This window comes from Culicoides brevitarsis, chromosome 1, assembly GCF_036172545.1.
Source record: "Culicoides brevitarsis isolate CSIRO-B50_1 chromosome 1, AGI_CSIRO_Cbre_v1, whole genome shotgun sequence".
Classification (NCBI taxonomy): domain Eukaryota; kingdom Metazoa; phylum Arthropoda; class Insecta; order Diptera; family Ceratopogonidae; genus Culicoides; species Culicoides brevitarsis.
The window spans coordinates 21198096-21214650 of NC_087085.1; the positions used below are offsets into that span (position 1 = coordinate 21198096).

At 28.6% G+C, this 16555-nt stretch overlaps 2 protein-coding genes across 2 annotated transcripts in view; one reads left to right on the forward strand and one right to left on the reverse strand.

The window, feature by feature from the left end:
• Nucleotides 1-7759, reverse strand: part of LOC134827956 (uncharacterized) — a 54894-nt gene extending 47135 nt beyond the window's left edge. The window contains exon 1 of the mRNA XM_063840870.1: nucleotides 7183-7759. The gene's annotated coding sequence lies outside the window, so the exon portion shown is untranslated. The remainder of the gene's footprint in view (nucleotides 1-7182) is intronic.
• Nucleotides 7760-12886: 5127 nt separating this feature from the next.
• Nucleotides 12887-16218, forward strand: LOC134837434 (uncharacterized). Its single transcript, XM_063852809.1, has 7 exons — nucleotides 12887-12980; nucleotides 13048-13151; nucleotides 13224-13295; nucleotides 13353-14075; nucleotides 15499-15710; nucleotides 15763-16028; nucleotides 16085-16218. The coding sequence occupies exons 1-7, from the start codon at nucleotides 12887-12889 to the stop codon at nucleotides 16216-16218; spliced, it is 1605 nt and encodes a 534-aa protein (XP_063708879.1).
• Nucleotides 16219-16555: the final 337 nt, after the last annotated feature.

Genomic DNA, 16555 nt, shown 5'->3' on the forward strand with positions numbered 1-16555 from the left:
TGAGAATGCTTATTGTGCAAACACTTTGCCAACAAATTTTTACGAGAGTCGTATAATTTAAATCTTTTATCATATCAGACGTCGTCGTCTACGACAACAACGATGATGACGAGAGTAAGAGACACACGAAAAAAAAAATTATGTGTACCTGCCAATGAAACGTCTGCTTTAACACATGAAAGAGCATAATCTTATTATAATTATGTATGTGCATTTTTCTGATGTCATAATTTTGGACTAGAGGAAAATTAAGTAATAAAGAAGCCCAGTTATTGTCCGAATAAGTGGACGTTTGTGAAATTGGTTTATGTCATTTTGGAACATTTTATTTTTTTAAGAATTTTAAATTCTTTGCCATTTTGAAAAAAAAAACATTCAGAGGAAAAAATAAAAATATCAATTTATTATTTTTTAAATTTTTTTCCTAAAAAATTTTGTAAGGCGATTTCAAAATGTTTGTGTCCTAAAAGTAAAATAAAAAAAAAGTTTTGAAATACTATTTCATACAAAATGACAAAATTTTAAAAAAAATAAATATTTTAGTAGTTTTTGTGGTCATAAAAATTGATCTCAGAGTTTTAAGTAAAAAATTTAAACAAAAAAATTTCATAACATTAACTTCCAAAAATTTTGAAAAATAATTTTTTTGAAAAAAATTTTAGAGAAAGAATTAAATTTCGTTTTTCAACATAAAAATTCTTAAAAATTTAAAATATTTTTAAAAAATTTTGAAAATTCTTTGAAAAAATATGGAAAAAGGCCAAAAAATGATATTAGAAATGAACTTGATTTGATTTAAAAATATATTTTCTATTGAAATTTAGATAAAAAAAAATCTAGTCAGGTGACCAAAAAATGAACTTGATTTTTTTATTTAAATTCTAAATTTAGGATAATTTTATGACCACAGTGATTTTCTTTCGATTTTCTTTCAATTTTGAATTAAAATTTTAAAAAATTTTTAAGGTTGAAATTTGAAAATAATAAGAATTAAATTATTTTAATTTATAAAAGCATCTTCTAACATTTAACATTGATAAAAATGGCTTTAAATTAAAAATAAATTAAAATTAAATATTTTTAAAAATAAATAATAAAAGTCCTTAAATTTTTTTCTAATTTTTAAAATTTAAAAAAAACTTCAGACATCCTTTTTATTTTTTTTCAGAAAATTTCAAATAAAAAAAATTAAATTGATACAAAATCAAACATTGATACAAAAAATCACAAAATAAAATCTTAAATAAAAAATAAAGTTGTTAATTTTTTTCTTACAAAATGGGCTTAAATTTTGTGCAAATTTATTAAATTCTTTTAAAATAGTTTTAATCACTTAAAAAACTAAATTTAAAAAAAATAGTCAAAAATTACATTTATTTTAAATTCACATGTCATTCGAATTTCCTAGAAAATTAACCCAAAGCTTGCAAAACTTTCCAGAAGCCCTTTATTTCACAAAAGAGAACTTATTTTTTCTGTCTCGATCTCAAATAAATTTAAATAAAATGAAATAATACAAATATTTAGGTCACGTTTCCACCCCGTATGTATCGTCTGATATGCAAACAACAAAGGTTAGAACGTGCAGTCAACACAAATTCATGATTTCTTTCTTCCTCTCTTTCCTCTTTGGCTCGAACTTTCTTTTTTTTCCTGATAATTTATATAAAAGAATGTATTTTTTTCCATGTGAGAAAACCTTTTTTTATTATCAAATTATTACCGTTTCCCATAAATTTATTCATAAAATTAAAAATTAAATTTTAATTCAACTTCTGGTTTTCCTACTTTGAAAAGTTCAAGACGAATGAGAGGAAAAGAATTTTCTCGAGTTTTTTCACACATCACTAAAGTTGTTTAATATTTTTCACTTGTTCCATTATATTATGATGTTGATGTGTACATAAAATTGTGTATAAAAAAAAGAATTAAAAGGCTTTCTATTCATCGCCGTCGTGATGATTGAAGAACCTACTTTAGAAACACACAAAACGGCGATGTCGACGACAACATAAAATGTTGTCATTATGGATGTGTTTATGTCTCGGTACTTATTATCTGAAGTGCGTCAACCTTTTATACACTTTTTTTTGTCGCTCATAATGGCATCAAAGCTGTGACATGCATTTATTCGTCGTCGTCGCAGTTGACGTCGAGCAAGCGGGTCGCTTTTTGTTGCAAAATTGTGAATAGAATAGAGAGAGAGTGAGATAGTTATTTAAAGACATTTATTTTCTCGATTTTTTTTTTGTATTGTAATCACGTAAAATATGAATATAATACTCTAATAGCCAACTGCAGACACATTTCAATACATTTCTTTTATTTATTCTAGCGGGAGACTATTACAAAACCCATATTATAACGGCTTAACATCATTTTTGTTTTCTTCGCGCGCGTCAATATTACGCCAAACGCACGCCACACGGAAAATCGTAGTAAATGCCAAAAACATGACCTATTAAGAGCACACAGTGCGGCATTAAGCTGTCGAGTAGCTTAATGATGGTGCTCGTCAGCAGCGATATTGATGATGAAATGTATATTTTCATCACTTCATCTTTTTGGTACGGCACGCTTCTCCTTTCAAGTACGTATTAAAAAGCTAAATATCGACACTTGTGTCTTTAATGACAGATTGTATGATCTTTTTTTTATCGTTTTATCTCTTTTAATGCGTGCAGTTATTACGATGCTTGTTGTGAAAAGTGGTGGTAGTTTAAAGTACATGAGCATCAATTGAGATACTTTTTATATTGAATTTCGATGAAGATAAAAAAAAACAAGAAGCTCTGATTCGCATTATTAAAAAAAATTGAGAAAAAATAAATTTTTATTTATTTTTAAGGAAAAATAAGCAGAAAAATTATTTTTAAAAAATTATTTAAGAAAATTTAATTAATGATTTTTTTAAATAATAATTTTTTTAAAATATATTTTAAGTTATTTCGTTCAAAAAAATATTTTTATTTTTATATAATCTGTTCCAAATTGAAACTTTTTGTCCCAAATTCATTAAAAATTTCTAATCTAAAATTGATTTCAGATAAGTTTCAAGTAAAAATTAAAAACAAATTTTTGATAATAAAATAAATTGTAATAAAAATTTGAAAAAATACTGAAAAAAATTGAAATCCATGCTAAATTTCAATTTTTAATATAAATTTAATTTAATTTAATTTAAAAATATTTTAAGCCGCTCCAAATTTTTTTTTTCAATTTTTTTGTCTCAAAAGTTTTTTTTTCAAAATGGGAGGGGGAAAATAAAAAAAAAGTTTTGAAATACTTTTTCATACAAAATGACAAAATTTTAATAAATTTTGGTCCTTAGGCGAATAAATTTAATATATCCATTTTTTGTCACCCCCCTCCGATTTTGTCGAAAAAATTCAGGGGGAAAAATAAAATGTTTATGGTAAAATCATACAAAAAACCAAAGAAATTAAGACATTTTCTTTTGAAATATTGAAAAACATTTTTTTGAAAGTCACGTGACCAAATTTACTTTTTTCAAAAATTTTTATTTTGTGGAGATTTTGTTTGATTTTTCTTTACTTTTAAGTTTAAATTCTAAAATTATATTATCTAAAATTATATAAATGTTAACAATCATCGTTTAACGTCTAAAAACGTTAAAAATTACAAACAAAAAATTCAAAAATATTTATTTTTTTATTTTTTTTTTGAAAATATTTGTAGAGAACAAAAATAATGTTAATTCCGTTTTAAAAAAAAAAATATTGAAAATTGAAAAAATTCAAAAAAATTTTTAAAAATTTCTTGAAAAAATATGGAAAAAGACCAAAAAACGGTAAATTTTGATAAAATTTTTAACTTTTTTTTTATTTTGCCCCATTGGATTTTCGATTTTCAAAAACAAAAACATAGAAAAAAATTTGAAGCAGCCTTAAAAAGAAATACGAAAATTTCTTAAATTGGTTATTACTTCAGCAATTTAATTTTTTAGGAAAAAAATATTTAAAAAAATTTTTTTTTAAAAACTTTTTACTCGATTTAGAGTTATGCTTAATTTCAGAAGCATAAAATCAGTTTTAATATCAAATTTTATTGACTTGCTTTAGACTAAATTTTTATTTTAATACAAAATTTGAAAAAAAAAAAATTGACAATGATTCATCCTAATTCCTTTTAAAAACAAATTTTTTTTCTAACAAAAATTCTTTATGCAACTCCTTTTCATGTTAAATGCATTAAAAATGAGTTCAGTTAAAAAGAAAGATATGCAAAAAAGTTACGGACTATGAAGTTGCACGTTTTTTTTTTATTTTGCAACAACAACGAATGAAAAAAAGAAGAATTTTTTGCAAAAACATCTACTCTCGCTCTTCTGGTATCGCGTGTAGGTACGAACGACAACGAGTCAAGACGACTCATGTATAATGCAAATTTATTTTTCCAATTCCCATAAATACTTTTGTAGTTTATTGCATGCGATGCTGTGACTCCTGCCAGCCATCATAACAAACTTCGTAGTCGTCGTCGTCGTCGTGAATGAATAATGCTCGAGAATATTGATGAGGAGGAAAGGTAAAGGTGGATAGATGCAAGGAAGATGCAGTCACTTGGAAAGGTATTGATAAATAATACACACAAAAGCCTTTCTTTGTCACGATGACTGATGATGAGGAAGACGAGAAAAGGAGAAAGAGAGAGAAATCAGGCAATTTTACTGCATCGATTTTTCGTTCATTATTTCGGTTTTTCTATTTTTAGTAATGCCACGAATTTAATCAAAATGCGGATAATGAGCCGCATAAAAAGGGTTCAAATTGCCATTTACCGATAAGATTCTGTTGTTTTGCAGCAAAACTCATTTCTCTTCGTCGTCGTCCTCATCATCATCGCACAACACACACAGCCAAATGGAATGATATCATCTCTCCTTCGTTCTCCGTTCTCGTGCGAAAACACAATGCATCAATATTTGGTGTCCTAGATAAGTTTCATTCGACTTTCGTTCATTTTTCCCCAAATCCAATATATTTCTGTCAAGCCAAAAGTACATTATCCGCCGCTTATATCTCTCAATATCACTAAATTTTTTTTTCGCTTATTTCGTAAAAGTTATTTAGCTTTTAGTGTAACCGCGTCGTAGTTGTAGCGCATCACCCGAACTTCCTGAATGTCTCTTTTTTCCATTTAAACATGTCATTACTGCTGCTGCTATATTAGGGACAATTTTTGTGGTTTAACGCACAAGCATTTATAAATGTCCCACTCGCACACACACACACACATAATATTATTATGTCAAACAAAAGCATAATTTTAATGGAAAAATTTAATGGTGATTGTCGAATCGTAGTAGTTATATTTTATCATCGTCGCATCGAGGCAAAAAAAAATACAAAACGTATAATCAAAATATCGGTGTGGGTCTATAGTAAATAACAAAAAATAGTATTTGGTGATTATTTACTGGTATCGGCATAGCGATTCTCGCTCTTTTTTATGTCAACGTTAATTTAATGACATACCAGGGTTAATGGAATTTAACATTAAACATTGTTTAATAGTGATTTCCGTTCCGTCCTGTGTATGTTATTTTCTTTTCCAAGCTTTCATCGAACTTTTACGATTTCTGTTTTGGTTCATTTTGTCAATATTTCTATCATGGTTATCAAAAATCGTTAAATTTTAATAAAAATTTAATTTTAATTTTAATAAAATTTAATTTTAAAATTAATTTTTCTTGATTGACTATCGAGTAAAATTTTTATTTGATTTTTTGTATCGATTTATTAATCAAAGTTAACGGCAAAAAATGTAACTTGAGAAGCCGATATTGTCAAAGGAACGTATTGAATATCATCAATGCATGTCACTTAGGGCAGTTTAAACAGAATTGTTAGCTTTTGATGAATGAACAAAGGGAAATTTCATATTTTTGGAATTTTTATCAAGGAAAATTTTTCAAACTTACAGTTAATTAAATTATTGAGTAAAAAAATCTTTTCCAATTAATTTGTTAGTTTTTTGTCGGTTTTCTGTCCATGTTTAAAATATTTATCTAAATAATTTTTTTCAATAGTTTAATTTTCTAAAATGTCTTATTGAGAACCAATAAATATTTTAGTATATTTGTGATGAGAATAAAATTTAACATTTTTCACAAAGTGAGAAAATTTTTACTTTTTTTAACTGATTTTATCAAAAACTTTGTAAAATGATCAAAAATGTACTTAAAAAAATAAAATTTCTTCGATCTAAATAATTTTCCAAAATCAAATTATTAATTTTCCAGTCTAAAATATAAAAAAAAACTTCAAAATCTTGCCAAATTTTTACATTTTAAAGTCTTTTTTTACTTTGCTTTTTCTTCTTTAAAATTTAAAAGTATTTTTTTTAATGACTATACAAATTAATTTTATGTTTAATTAAGATAGAAGCAAATTCAAAAATTTTTTAGATTTTAATTTATAAAAAAAGCTATGAAACTTAACTTAATTTACTTAAAAGTTTTAGCTTGAATAAGAGTTAAAAAAACTTTGAGTTTTAATTTAAAAGTAACTCAAAAACCATTCAAAGTCAATTTTTTTTTTGACTTTTCGAAAAAAAATTTTTTTGAGTTTTTTTTATTTTTTATTATTTTTTTTGTAATTAATTTTATGACTTAAAAAAACTTAATTTTGAACTTAAGTCAAACATCTTAAGTTTTTTATTTAATTTAATTTTTTTTTATAAAATTTGAAAAAAAAAAGTAGCAAACTCTTAATTAATTACATTAATAAACTACCAAAACCACTCTCGATCCAACTTTATCAATAAAATCCAACAAAAATACGCAACAAAACAAATAACTTTTAATAGTTTCTCTGAAAAAGTTTGCTTGCTTGCGTCTTTTCCACCACAACACAATTGCCACAATTTTCCCATGAATTTCAATATTCCAAATGAAATTCTCGCAATTGTCCGATCACTTAGTACCTGTTCACAATTAAATTGAATCGATTTTATGTTGCCTTGCCATCGAAAGTTCTCGTCGACCTACCGACCACAATCGAGATATTTATCCAAATTAACAGAACAAAATTAATGGATGTTTGTCGTTCGACGTACCAGGACTCGACGAGATGAGCGATAACTTAATAATATGATATTATATATTTTCTATGGACAAACATCGATATTATTTATTAAAGGTTTAATATTTGTACTGACCTCGGCTATTTGATGATTACTTGTTATTTTATTATTTCCTCTCCAATTTGTTTGTACGACTCTGATTGATAATGAATGATAACTTTTTACGTGTGTATATGTGTGTCAATGTGCAAACATCGCACTTTTCTCTCTTTATTTCTCTTTTAATTGAATATTTTTCACTCGGAAACTTTTTTTCGTTGCGAATTTGCTGCAAAAGATTTGTTTTCCAAAGATTTTTTTTACACTTTTTTGCACTTTCAAACTTTTCCCTCATAAAAAGTTGAAGTTTATGTCGTCGTCGTCTCACAATGGCGGACTAAATAAATTCCTGACGTGTATTTTTTTCCTCGCAAGTAATTTCCCGCACTTGTTCACTATTTTTATTGCTTGTACGCTGTGTGTGTTTTCCGTTAATTTTCTGCAATTTTTTTTTATTTCAATTAATTTTATGGTAATTGTTAATTCGTTTTTTTTTTTGTTATTTTGACACTTTTATGTGAGAATAATGTTGTACGCGCTCACTCTCTGTCGCTCGCACACACGCCGAGTTGTTCGCCAGTAAGCCGCCCAATCGCTTATGAAACAATCAGCAAGAGAATATGTGTCTGACTTACAACTAGATGATTGAGTAGAGAATTTTTTCCCATTTCATAGAAAGGAGTTTTGCGAGAGACGATGAAATTTTCCTCAGTTACGCGATGTTTCTGTCATCGTCAGACACAAACACACTCTCGCACCGCCGCGGTGAGTTTGGTGAATTTTTCCACCTTTGCATTTCTTTCGCTCGCACACAATTCAATCACTTGCCATTTTTCCCGAAATTTCCCCGAATTTTGCGGGTCCCGCACGAGATTTCGACTTGTCTCAATGGTCACTTTTGCTTTTTGCACGATTTTTAGTTAGAAAATCCCGAAATTTCCGTTGCGGCACTTTTACACATAATTTTTACAATTTCATTCACTACTACACCCCACTACAAGTGACGATGATTCAACACTCACTCGACTCTCACAAACAACAAAAAAACACAATGTTTGTTACGCTTCCACCCCGTTGTCGTCGTACGGACGAGAAAAACATCGCAAACCCCTTTTGCGCATGTCCTGGCACCAATACACGCGCAAACGGGACCGAGGAACGACACACACATGCAAAAACTTTATATTCATAAATTTACCAGCTACTGCTGCATATGTCCTCTCCATAAAATCGATTTTACGCGAGACACTTCTATTTTATGTATAAACAAACGTAAAAGTAGCGGCGGCAGTGGAAGCATGTTTTAATACATTAATAATGTCGATGTCGAGTGCAAAATGCAACTACACAGACAAACGCAGGTCCTTTTTTACGATAAGTGTGTGAACGTTATGTAGCAGAGCGTATATAGAGCAACTGTGACACTAATATAATTCATTGCTTGAATTATGCACTCGCTTTGCTGGTACATATGCATATGTTGTGTATGAGTCACGTACTGGTGTAAGGATACACGAAACTAGGAGACACAATAATAAAACTGAACTCAATGTATATGAAATGCACATTTATTATACACAAGCGAGGACAGGGGGTTCAAGTATGATCTTGAAATAATTATTTTTTATGTTTTTTAACGGTTTTGATTTTTTTTTTTAATTTTGTCAAAAATTTTTGAGAACAAAAAAAATGAAACAATTAATTTTTAAATTTTTTTTTAATAAATTATTTAAAAATATTTCTTAGGGTTTGTATCTAAAATTATTGAATTTTCATAAAAAAAAAATAATAATTAATTTTAAAATTTAAAAAAAATATTAAAAATAAAAAAAAATATTTTGTGGAAATTTTACAATTTTATTGGTGATTTAGGCCAATCTTAATGAAATTCAATATTTTTTGTCCAGTGCTCCATTTTAAGATCCAAAACCGTAAGTTGGATAAAAAAGTTAAAAATTTCATCAAAATAGACCCTTTTTTGGTCTAACTGCATATAATTATGCAAGACCAATACAAGATTTTTAAATTTTTTCAATTTTAAAAAAATTTTGTATTGAAAATTGTATTTTATCATGGATTTTCTTATGGAAATTGTTTTTTTTTTTTTTGATTATACAATTTTTTACAGTTTTTAATTTAAATTAAATTTTATTAATTAAAAAAAATATTTAATTAATTTAATTTAATTGATTAAATTTAATTTTTGATATTAATTTTTTTCAATTTTAAATTAACAAATATCAATGCAAAAAATCTTAAAACAACAAAAATTATAATTAACGGTTAAAAATTGTTTGAAATTTGGCATTTTGTATGAAAAAAAGTATTTCAAAATTTTTTATTTTAAAATTAAAAGAAAATTTTCCAAATTAATATTTTTTTAAAAAAATGGAATTTGGCTAAAATTTTTAATTTTTTCAAATCAACAGGTTCAAATTTGGCTTATTTTTGTCTAATTTTGATATTTTCTTAGTTTTTCAAAAAATTTATATTTCGATAACAAAATTCAAGACAATTTTGACAAAATATTTAGAAATTAAATTTAATTGGCTTTTTAATTGAATAAAACTGAAGAAAAAAAACAAATGAACGCACTGTAGAATGTTGTTCACAATATTGCACAACACTCCACACCACACACAACTAGTTTGCGAGACGAATTCCGAATGCAGAGCGGAGCAAAGGGAGCAACGGGGTGAGTTGTAATCCTCGTTTTTTGAATGTTTCACCTATTTTTTCTTTCATCGCACCCGTATGTCGTCACAGACGCTCGTGTACTCGTACTTGAAAAACGTAACGTGCACCCCAAAACGACAACAACAACAACAAAAAAGCTGTTTGTATGAATTTTCGTTTATTTTTTTATTATTATTATTTTGTAATATATTTGCTTCTTACTCCCTATTAGGCATGACAGTAAACAAGTTCACTTCGTTTTTTTTTCTTTCTCTACTTTTTCTCCCGTTGTTCGTTTTGTGAAACATGACAGGAACGGTATCTAAATGAATTTTTTAGCGTTGCTACAAGTCACACAAATTCCAGATGAATGGCAGTTTGCTTAATTATTTACAAGAGAGAAAGGTTTTTCACGAGAAATGTCGAGTCGAGTCTTGATGTCGGAAGGAGATAATAAGAAGAAATTTTGCCTTGAGTGTTTCTAAGAATAAAATTGATGCTTTAATAATAAAAAGGGTGAATGGGAATGGAATTACCGGAAATTGAGGAAGTTCAATGGAAGTCTAAAGACTCAAAAAAAATTCTTTCATTAAAGGATTTTTCATGATTTTCGTGAATTTTAGCTCTATTGCATAACAGATGGCGCTAAAAATGATAAATTTCAAATTTTCAGGATTCACGTAGACGTTATTCAAAAAATTCTGGTATCAAGGGAGCTCATTAGTTTCGACCACATGTTCAATGAAGTAAAATTTTGTAATCTCTATACGTGCTGAACAGATAAGATAAGGTACACACCTTCATATTAACGTCTATAGAATCGACATTTGCTGCACTTGACTTCACTCAGTTATCAGTTACATGCAAAAACAATAAAAAATCTGATTAAACAGACGTCATTAATTTGCACAAATTGCAGTTTAATAGCGACATTTGTCAATTTCTTATCGCGTTTGTAATGGTCTCGTTGGCTAAGCTATTCAGTTTTACATAAAAGTGCATTTACTTGCATCGATGTTACCGATTTAGTTTCGAGACCACTGCAAACCTATGCGAGCGCCGATGCTGTATGCAAATATTTCATCTTTATTTTTCCCGCGGAAATTTTTCAGATAAACATATTTTGTTTAATAATTTTTTTTGGTTGACTAAAATGAAAAAAAAAAAAAATCAGAAGCATCAATTAATTTGACTGATAAAAAAACTTCAAAAAAAAATATTAAATAAAATTTTGTCAGTAAGTCATTTCTTATTATCGCTCGCTTGCTAATAGCATTAATGATAAGATTAATTTAGGATTTATTTTTAGGTCAAATTCAGTTTTTTAATGAACTGTTATGCGTTCCTGATAAATTTTGATGCATCGAGAAGCCTAAATTTTCAATGGTGAAGGATCAACTTGTAAAATTACATCGAAAAATTATTGACTGAGCCCAAAAAATTAATTAAATTAATGAAATTCGTGATCAAAAAGAAAGAAAAATTTGAATCAGCGCTACCCAAGGAACTGTTTTTCGTAAAATTTCGGGACAAAGACCATCCAAAGGACGAAAAAAGTCCTGAAAAGGTAAGAAGATAAAAAAAATCGCCGTTCTAGAGGTATGAGGTCTCGAATACCAGATCCATACACTCGGCTCAACGAGACCACATGCCCACAAGATAACATGAAGGAAAAATCGAAATATTAACTACCAAAAATTGTTTTTTTTTTGTCTATCGGATTTCTATCGATAACGATGATAAAAGTGTGTCAATAAAATTTATTTTGGTAAGTTTTTTAAACTTTTTTGATAATATTTTTCTGTGATGACTCAGTTAATAATTTTTTCAATGAATTCGAATTTTTAGATTTTTTTTTAAATATATCTCAAGAAGTCCTTAATTCAGGACCAAATTTTATGTGATATTAAAATATGACGAAAAAATAAATTTAATATTTTTAACTTTTTGGTCATTTTCTAAAATAAAAAAAAACAAACTTTTATTTTTTTAAAAATGTTTCCGTGACTTTAATTTTTTTATCTAAATTTCATTTTTAAGCAAGTAAAATTTTCATAAAAAAATATAGATTAAAAATGTTTAAAATGCTCCAATTTTATAAAAAATTTTTTTTTTTTTTTATTTATTTTATTTATTATTTTTTTTTTTATTTTTTGATAAAATTGAAAATATAAAATTTATTTACCTAAAGATTTAAATAATTTTAAACAATTTTAATCAAAATCGACTTTTGACCTTTTCAAACTTTCACATTTTTTTTTAGATCAATATCCTTTTTTATCGCTGTCGTTAAAAATAACCCTAACCTTGTCTTCATCAACGTTCCATTTATTGGCACGGCAATAATTCACGGTCCTACGATAAGAAACTAAATTACAACCGATCCAAATTTATTGTTCGATACTATCAACTTGGAAAGACTCATCTTTACCAGTTTTTCGCACGACAGCATTTTCAAACCAGAAGCTTTGCACTGAAACACCGCAAAAAACGAAATTTTTCTTCACCAAAAATATCCAACGACAATTTCTTTAACATGAAAACCAATCTTATCCATAAAATTTCTCCGTAAATCATTAATTTTATCATCATTTTATCGTTTTGCTTGTCTTACAAGCACAAAAACTGCATTTAAATCGTTCGTAATTGGAATTAATTTGAATAAAATGTCGTACTACAAGCAAAAAACTTATGTTGCCGCTGATTTATAAGGCTCCACCGAACATCGAGACATTGAAACGAAATAAACAACAACACGAATTGCAAATAAATAAACAGATTGCCCAATTTATGGCACAAAAGAATAGTAACAGGTTAAACATAAATAGAAAATCGTAGTTGGAAACAATGACGTCGCGTCATGACAACCATTTAACGTTGTTTCTACATGTCTAAGTAGCGATCAATCACACCGAAAAATAAATTTCATTGATATAAAATTTCGGAGTTTTACACCTACAACCGTTAGTTTCGAACAAATTTTCGTCGGGAAATGTAACGAAAATCTTTAAAAAATTATTTTTTGGTGAAAATCTAAATTTTTTGTTAGAAAAATTGCTGAAAAATGGCAAAGAAAGGAGGAGCTCAACAATTACAAGCCGAAATAAATACGGATGAGGAGTTTCAGCAGTTCCTGGAAAAGGATATTGGCTTATTAGGTGTGAACTAAAAGTTTCCGCATTAAATATTTATCGATTTCTAGTCATTCTTAATCACTTTTCACAGTCATGGATGTGTACACGGAGTGGTGTGGGCCGTGTCTCGGCATCGTAGGCAGTTTAAAAAAAATTAAACTAGAATTAGGTGGCGATAATTTGCATTTGGCAGTGGTAAGAACGCTTTTTCACACAGACACTCTATTAAAAAAAAACTTTAATCACGCAATTTATTTTTTTTTTTAGTGTAAATCCGACACAATCACGGCTTTGTCACGATTTCGCAATAAAAGTGAGCCTGTGTGGCTTTTTGCTTCGGTAAGTGACTTGTTAAAAAAATTTCAAAACAAATTTAATCGTTTGACAATTTAATAGCACGGAAAGATTGTTAATTTGATGTTTGGCACAAACGTACCAAAACTCATGCGAATTATAACGGAAGAACTTGAGCTTGATGCGAAATATCGTGCCAAGGAGGCACAACGAGTTTTTTACGAACTTGATGAACTTTTGCCCGAGGAACTTGAACGTTTGGAGGAAAAGAAGAAAGCTGAAGAGGTGATTCGTCAAGCGGAAGAAGCGGAAGCCAAACGACAACGCAAAGAATATCTCACTCATGTCACGGACGAAATCAAAGCTCACATCACGGATATCGGATGTACGATTTTTATGCCGAACATTGGGCGGGATATCTATAAAAAACTCGTGGATCCCGCGGATAAGTTTGAATTGACAGCAAAAGAGCGGAAAATAACAAATATCCCGAAGGAACATCGTGAAATTCTGTTTTTGGATTGTCCGAATCCGATAGATGAAGCGGTTCTGGATTACGTTTTGAAGAAAGATGTCATTATTAATGCTTGGAAATTAGCGGAAGGAGAACTGAGGACGCCTGAAGATATTTTGAAGGAATTTGTGGGATTGTTGACGAATAAACAAGCGATTTTGGACGATGGAGGCAATCCGATTCCAGATGCTTTTGAAAAGGAAATGATTGAACCGTTCACGGTGCCAGGTACAAGCGTCACGGTGAAGGGATGTTGGACACCGCATAATCGGACGACAAATGCAGCGATCATTTATTTGTATTTTCGATCGGTGAGTTTTGGTTTTTTTTAGCATTTTTGCTTTTTAATGACAAAAGGGCAACAAAAGGGTCAGAAACTAAATGAGGTCAGTTTCAATAAAATTTTTTCGTCTTTTTAGATTTTTTTTGATATTTTTTTTTCAATTTTTTAATTTTTGAAAAAAAAATTTTTTTGAGTCTCTTGAATTTTTATAATATGGTAAATTTTAAAATTTTATAATTTTTTATTTTTTTTAATTTTTTTTTTATTTTTATTTTAATTAAATAATTGGTCAAAGCAAAATATTTTTTTTAACATTTTTGATGAAATTTTTAACTTTTTTTTTACTTTCTCCCATTGGATTTTCGACTTTTGAGATGAGACAAAAAATTGGAGCAATGGGAGCTCAAAAATGAATTTTCTACGCTCAAAAAAGTTGTTAAGAAAAAAAAGCTTTCATTTAAGCGGTTTATCGGTTTGAGTCGATTTGGAAGGGCTGTGGTACAAATGTAAGGAAAAATTTTACAATAATTTTTTGTCTTATTTAGTTGATTTACACTAAAAAACAATTTACTTTAGTGAAAATAGCTGGTCCAAAACGACTTGGCTCAAAACGGCTCAAACCGAAGAAACCGCTTGTGGCAAATGAAAGCTGAGAAAATTTCATGAAGATCACTCATACATCATATTGCTCTTAGACAACTCCAAACGGCTCAAAAATGAGAAAGAAAGTGCAAAAAATGCCCCTATAGCTGAAATTGAGCGTAGAAAATAGCCTCATCTTTGAGCTCCCATTACTCCTACTTCCCGAAGTCCAATCAATGAGTGGTATATACCAATTTTATGGTAAAAGACCTGAACTTTTCAAATCTGTAATCAGTTTTGACATTTTGGTTCAAAAAAATAATGTTATAGTTCAAAAACGCAAAAAAATGATAAAAATTCTTGGTTTTTTTTTTGAAATTGAGCAAGCTACCGAATTACGGGATTCCAACAACATTTTCATGCCATTTGGCTCACTTTTGTTAAATTTTTTTGAAATTTTTGAACATTTTTTTCCGGATGCCTGTTTAGTCAAGATACCCCCAATGAGCAAAATACTTTTTAGAAACTGTTCGTGAAAATTAAAAAAATAGAAGAGCAGTAAAAAACACGTTTTTTGAAAATTTCAAAATTTTTTTATCCGTCCCAGAACAAAAGTTTTAGAAGTCTCAAGATGGGGGAAATCACATAAATTTCACGTGGATGGCGTCATATGGTAAATTTTAAAATTTTATAATTTTTTATTTCAAAGCAAAATATTTTTTTTAACATTTTTGATGAAATTTTTAACTTTTTTTTTACTTTCTCCCATTGGATTTTCGACTTTTGAGATGAGACAAAAAATTAAAAAAAAAAAAATTAAGCGGCTTTATGAACTATTAAAATAATAACTAAAAATTATCGTTTTCCAGTTTACTGACCACTTTTTACCGCCGGATCCTGTTCCTGAGCCACCTCATCTCTGTTGCATCTTTGACGCATACAAAAAACGAGAAATCACAGATTTATGCAAGGAATACCAGAAAGATGTTCTTGCACTCGGATACTTTTCATCGGGCGATCCCGACAACACAGAACTTTTGGCAAAGAACATAGACAAATATAATGATCGAAAACCAGCGCCGTGAGTATTTTTCGTGATTTTTAAAGAATTTTCTTAAAACTATTAATTTTAGTACCGACAAACTCGTCATCAAGTTGGCAAAAGTGAACAGTAATGCAGTGTTAGCGTTCAATGAACTCGGTCCGTGTTACATCAGTCAGAACGCGGTTGATGGTTTGCATGAATGTGCAAAATTCTTTCCGAAAGGTTACGTGCAAGATGACGAAGAGGAAGACGATGAAGGTGGTGAAGGCGGAACTGGTGGAAAGAAGAAGAGGAAACGTAAGAAGAAAAAGGGAGCGGCCGCTGCAGGAGCTGAGGGTGCAGAAGGCGCTGAAGGTAAATTTTCTTTGAAACATAAAAATAAAATTTTATTAATTTTTTTTAAATTTTAGGTGAAAATGCTGAAGGTGGAGAGGAAGAAAGCTCAAGCACATCTGGATCTCCTGAAAAACAGTCGAATGAAGGAGACGAGCCAAAAGTAGAAGAAGAATCGCACAAACGAAAGCCCAGCAAAGCAGTTGCCTAAGAAATAAATTTTAAAATTAATGAATTTCTCTAGTTGGTTAATTGTCGTACTGATAAGAATGTACGCAGTGACTCGATTGATTGAATGTAACGAGTTGGTTACTAAAGAACTTGGTTCGATTCTCTCTTATTTCTAGTTTTTTTTTATTTTTTTGAAATAAATTTTATATTTTCACTTTGATAAAAAAAAAAATAAGAGTAAAAATAAATTCAACAAGCAAAGTAGTAAAAAAAAAATAAATTTTTATGGATAAACGATTTAAAATTAGATCACAAAAATTATTTAAAAAAAGAAATGATATGACGTCTTTAACCAAAATTAATTCTATGAAAAATTT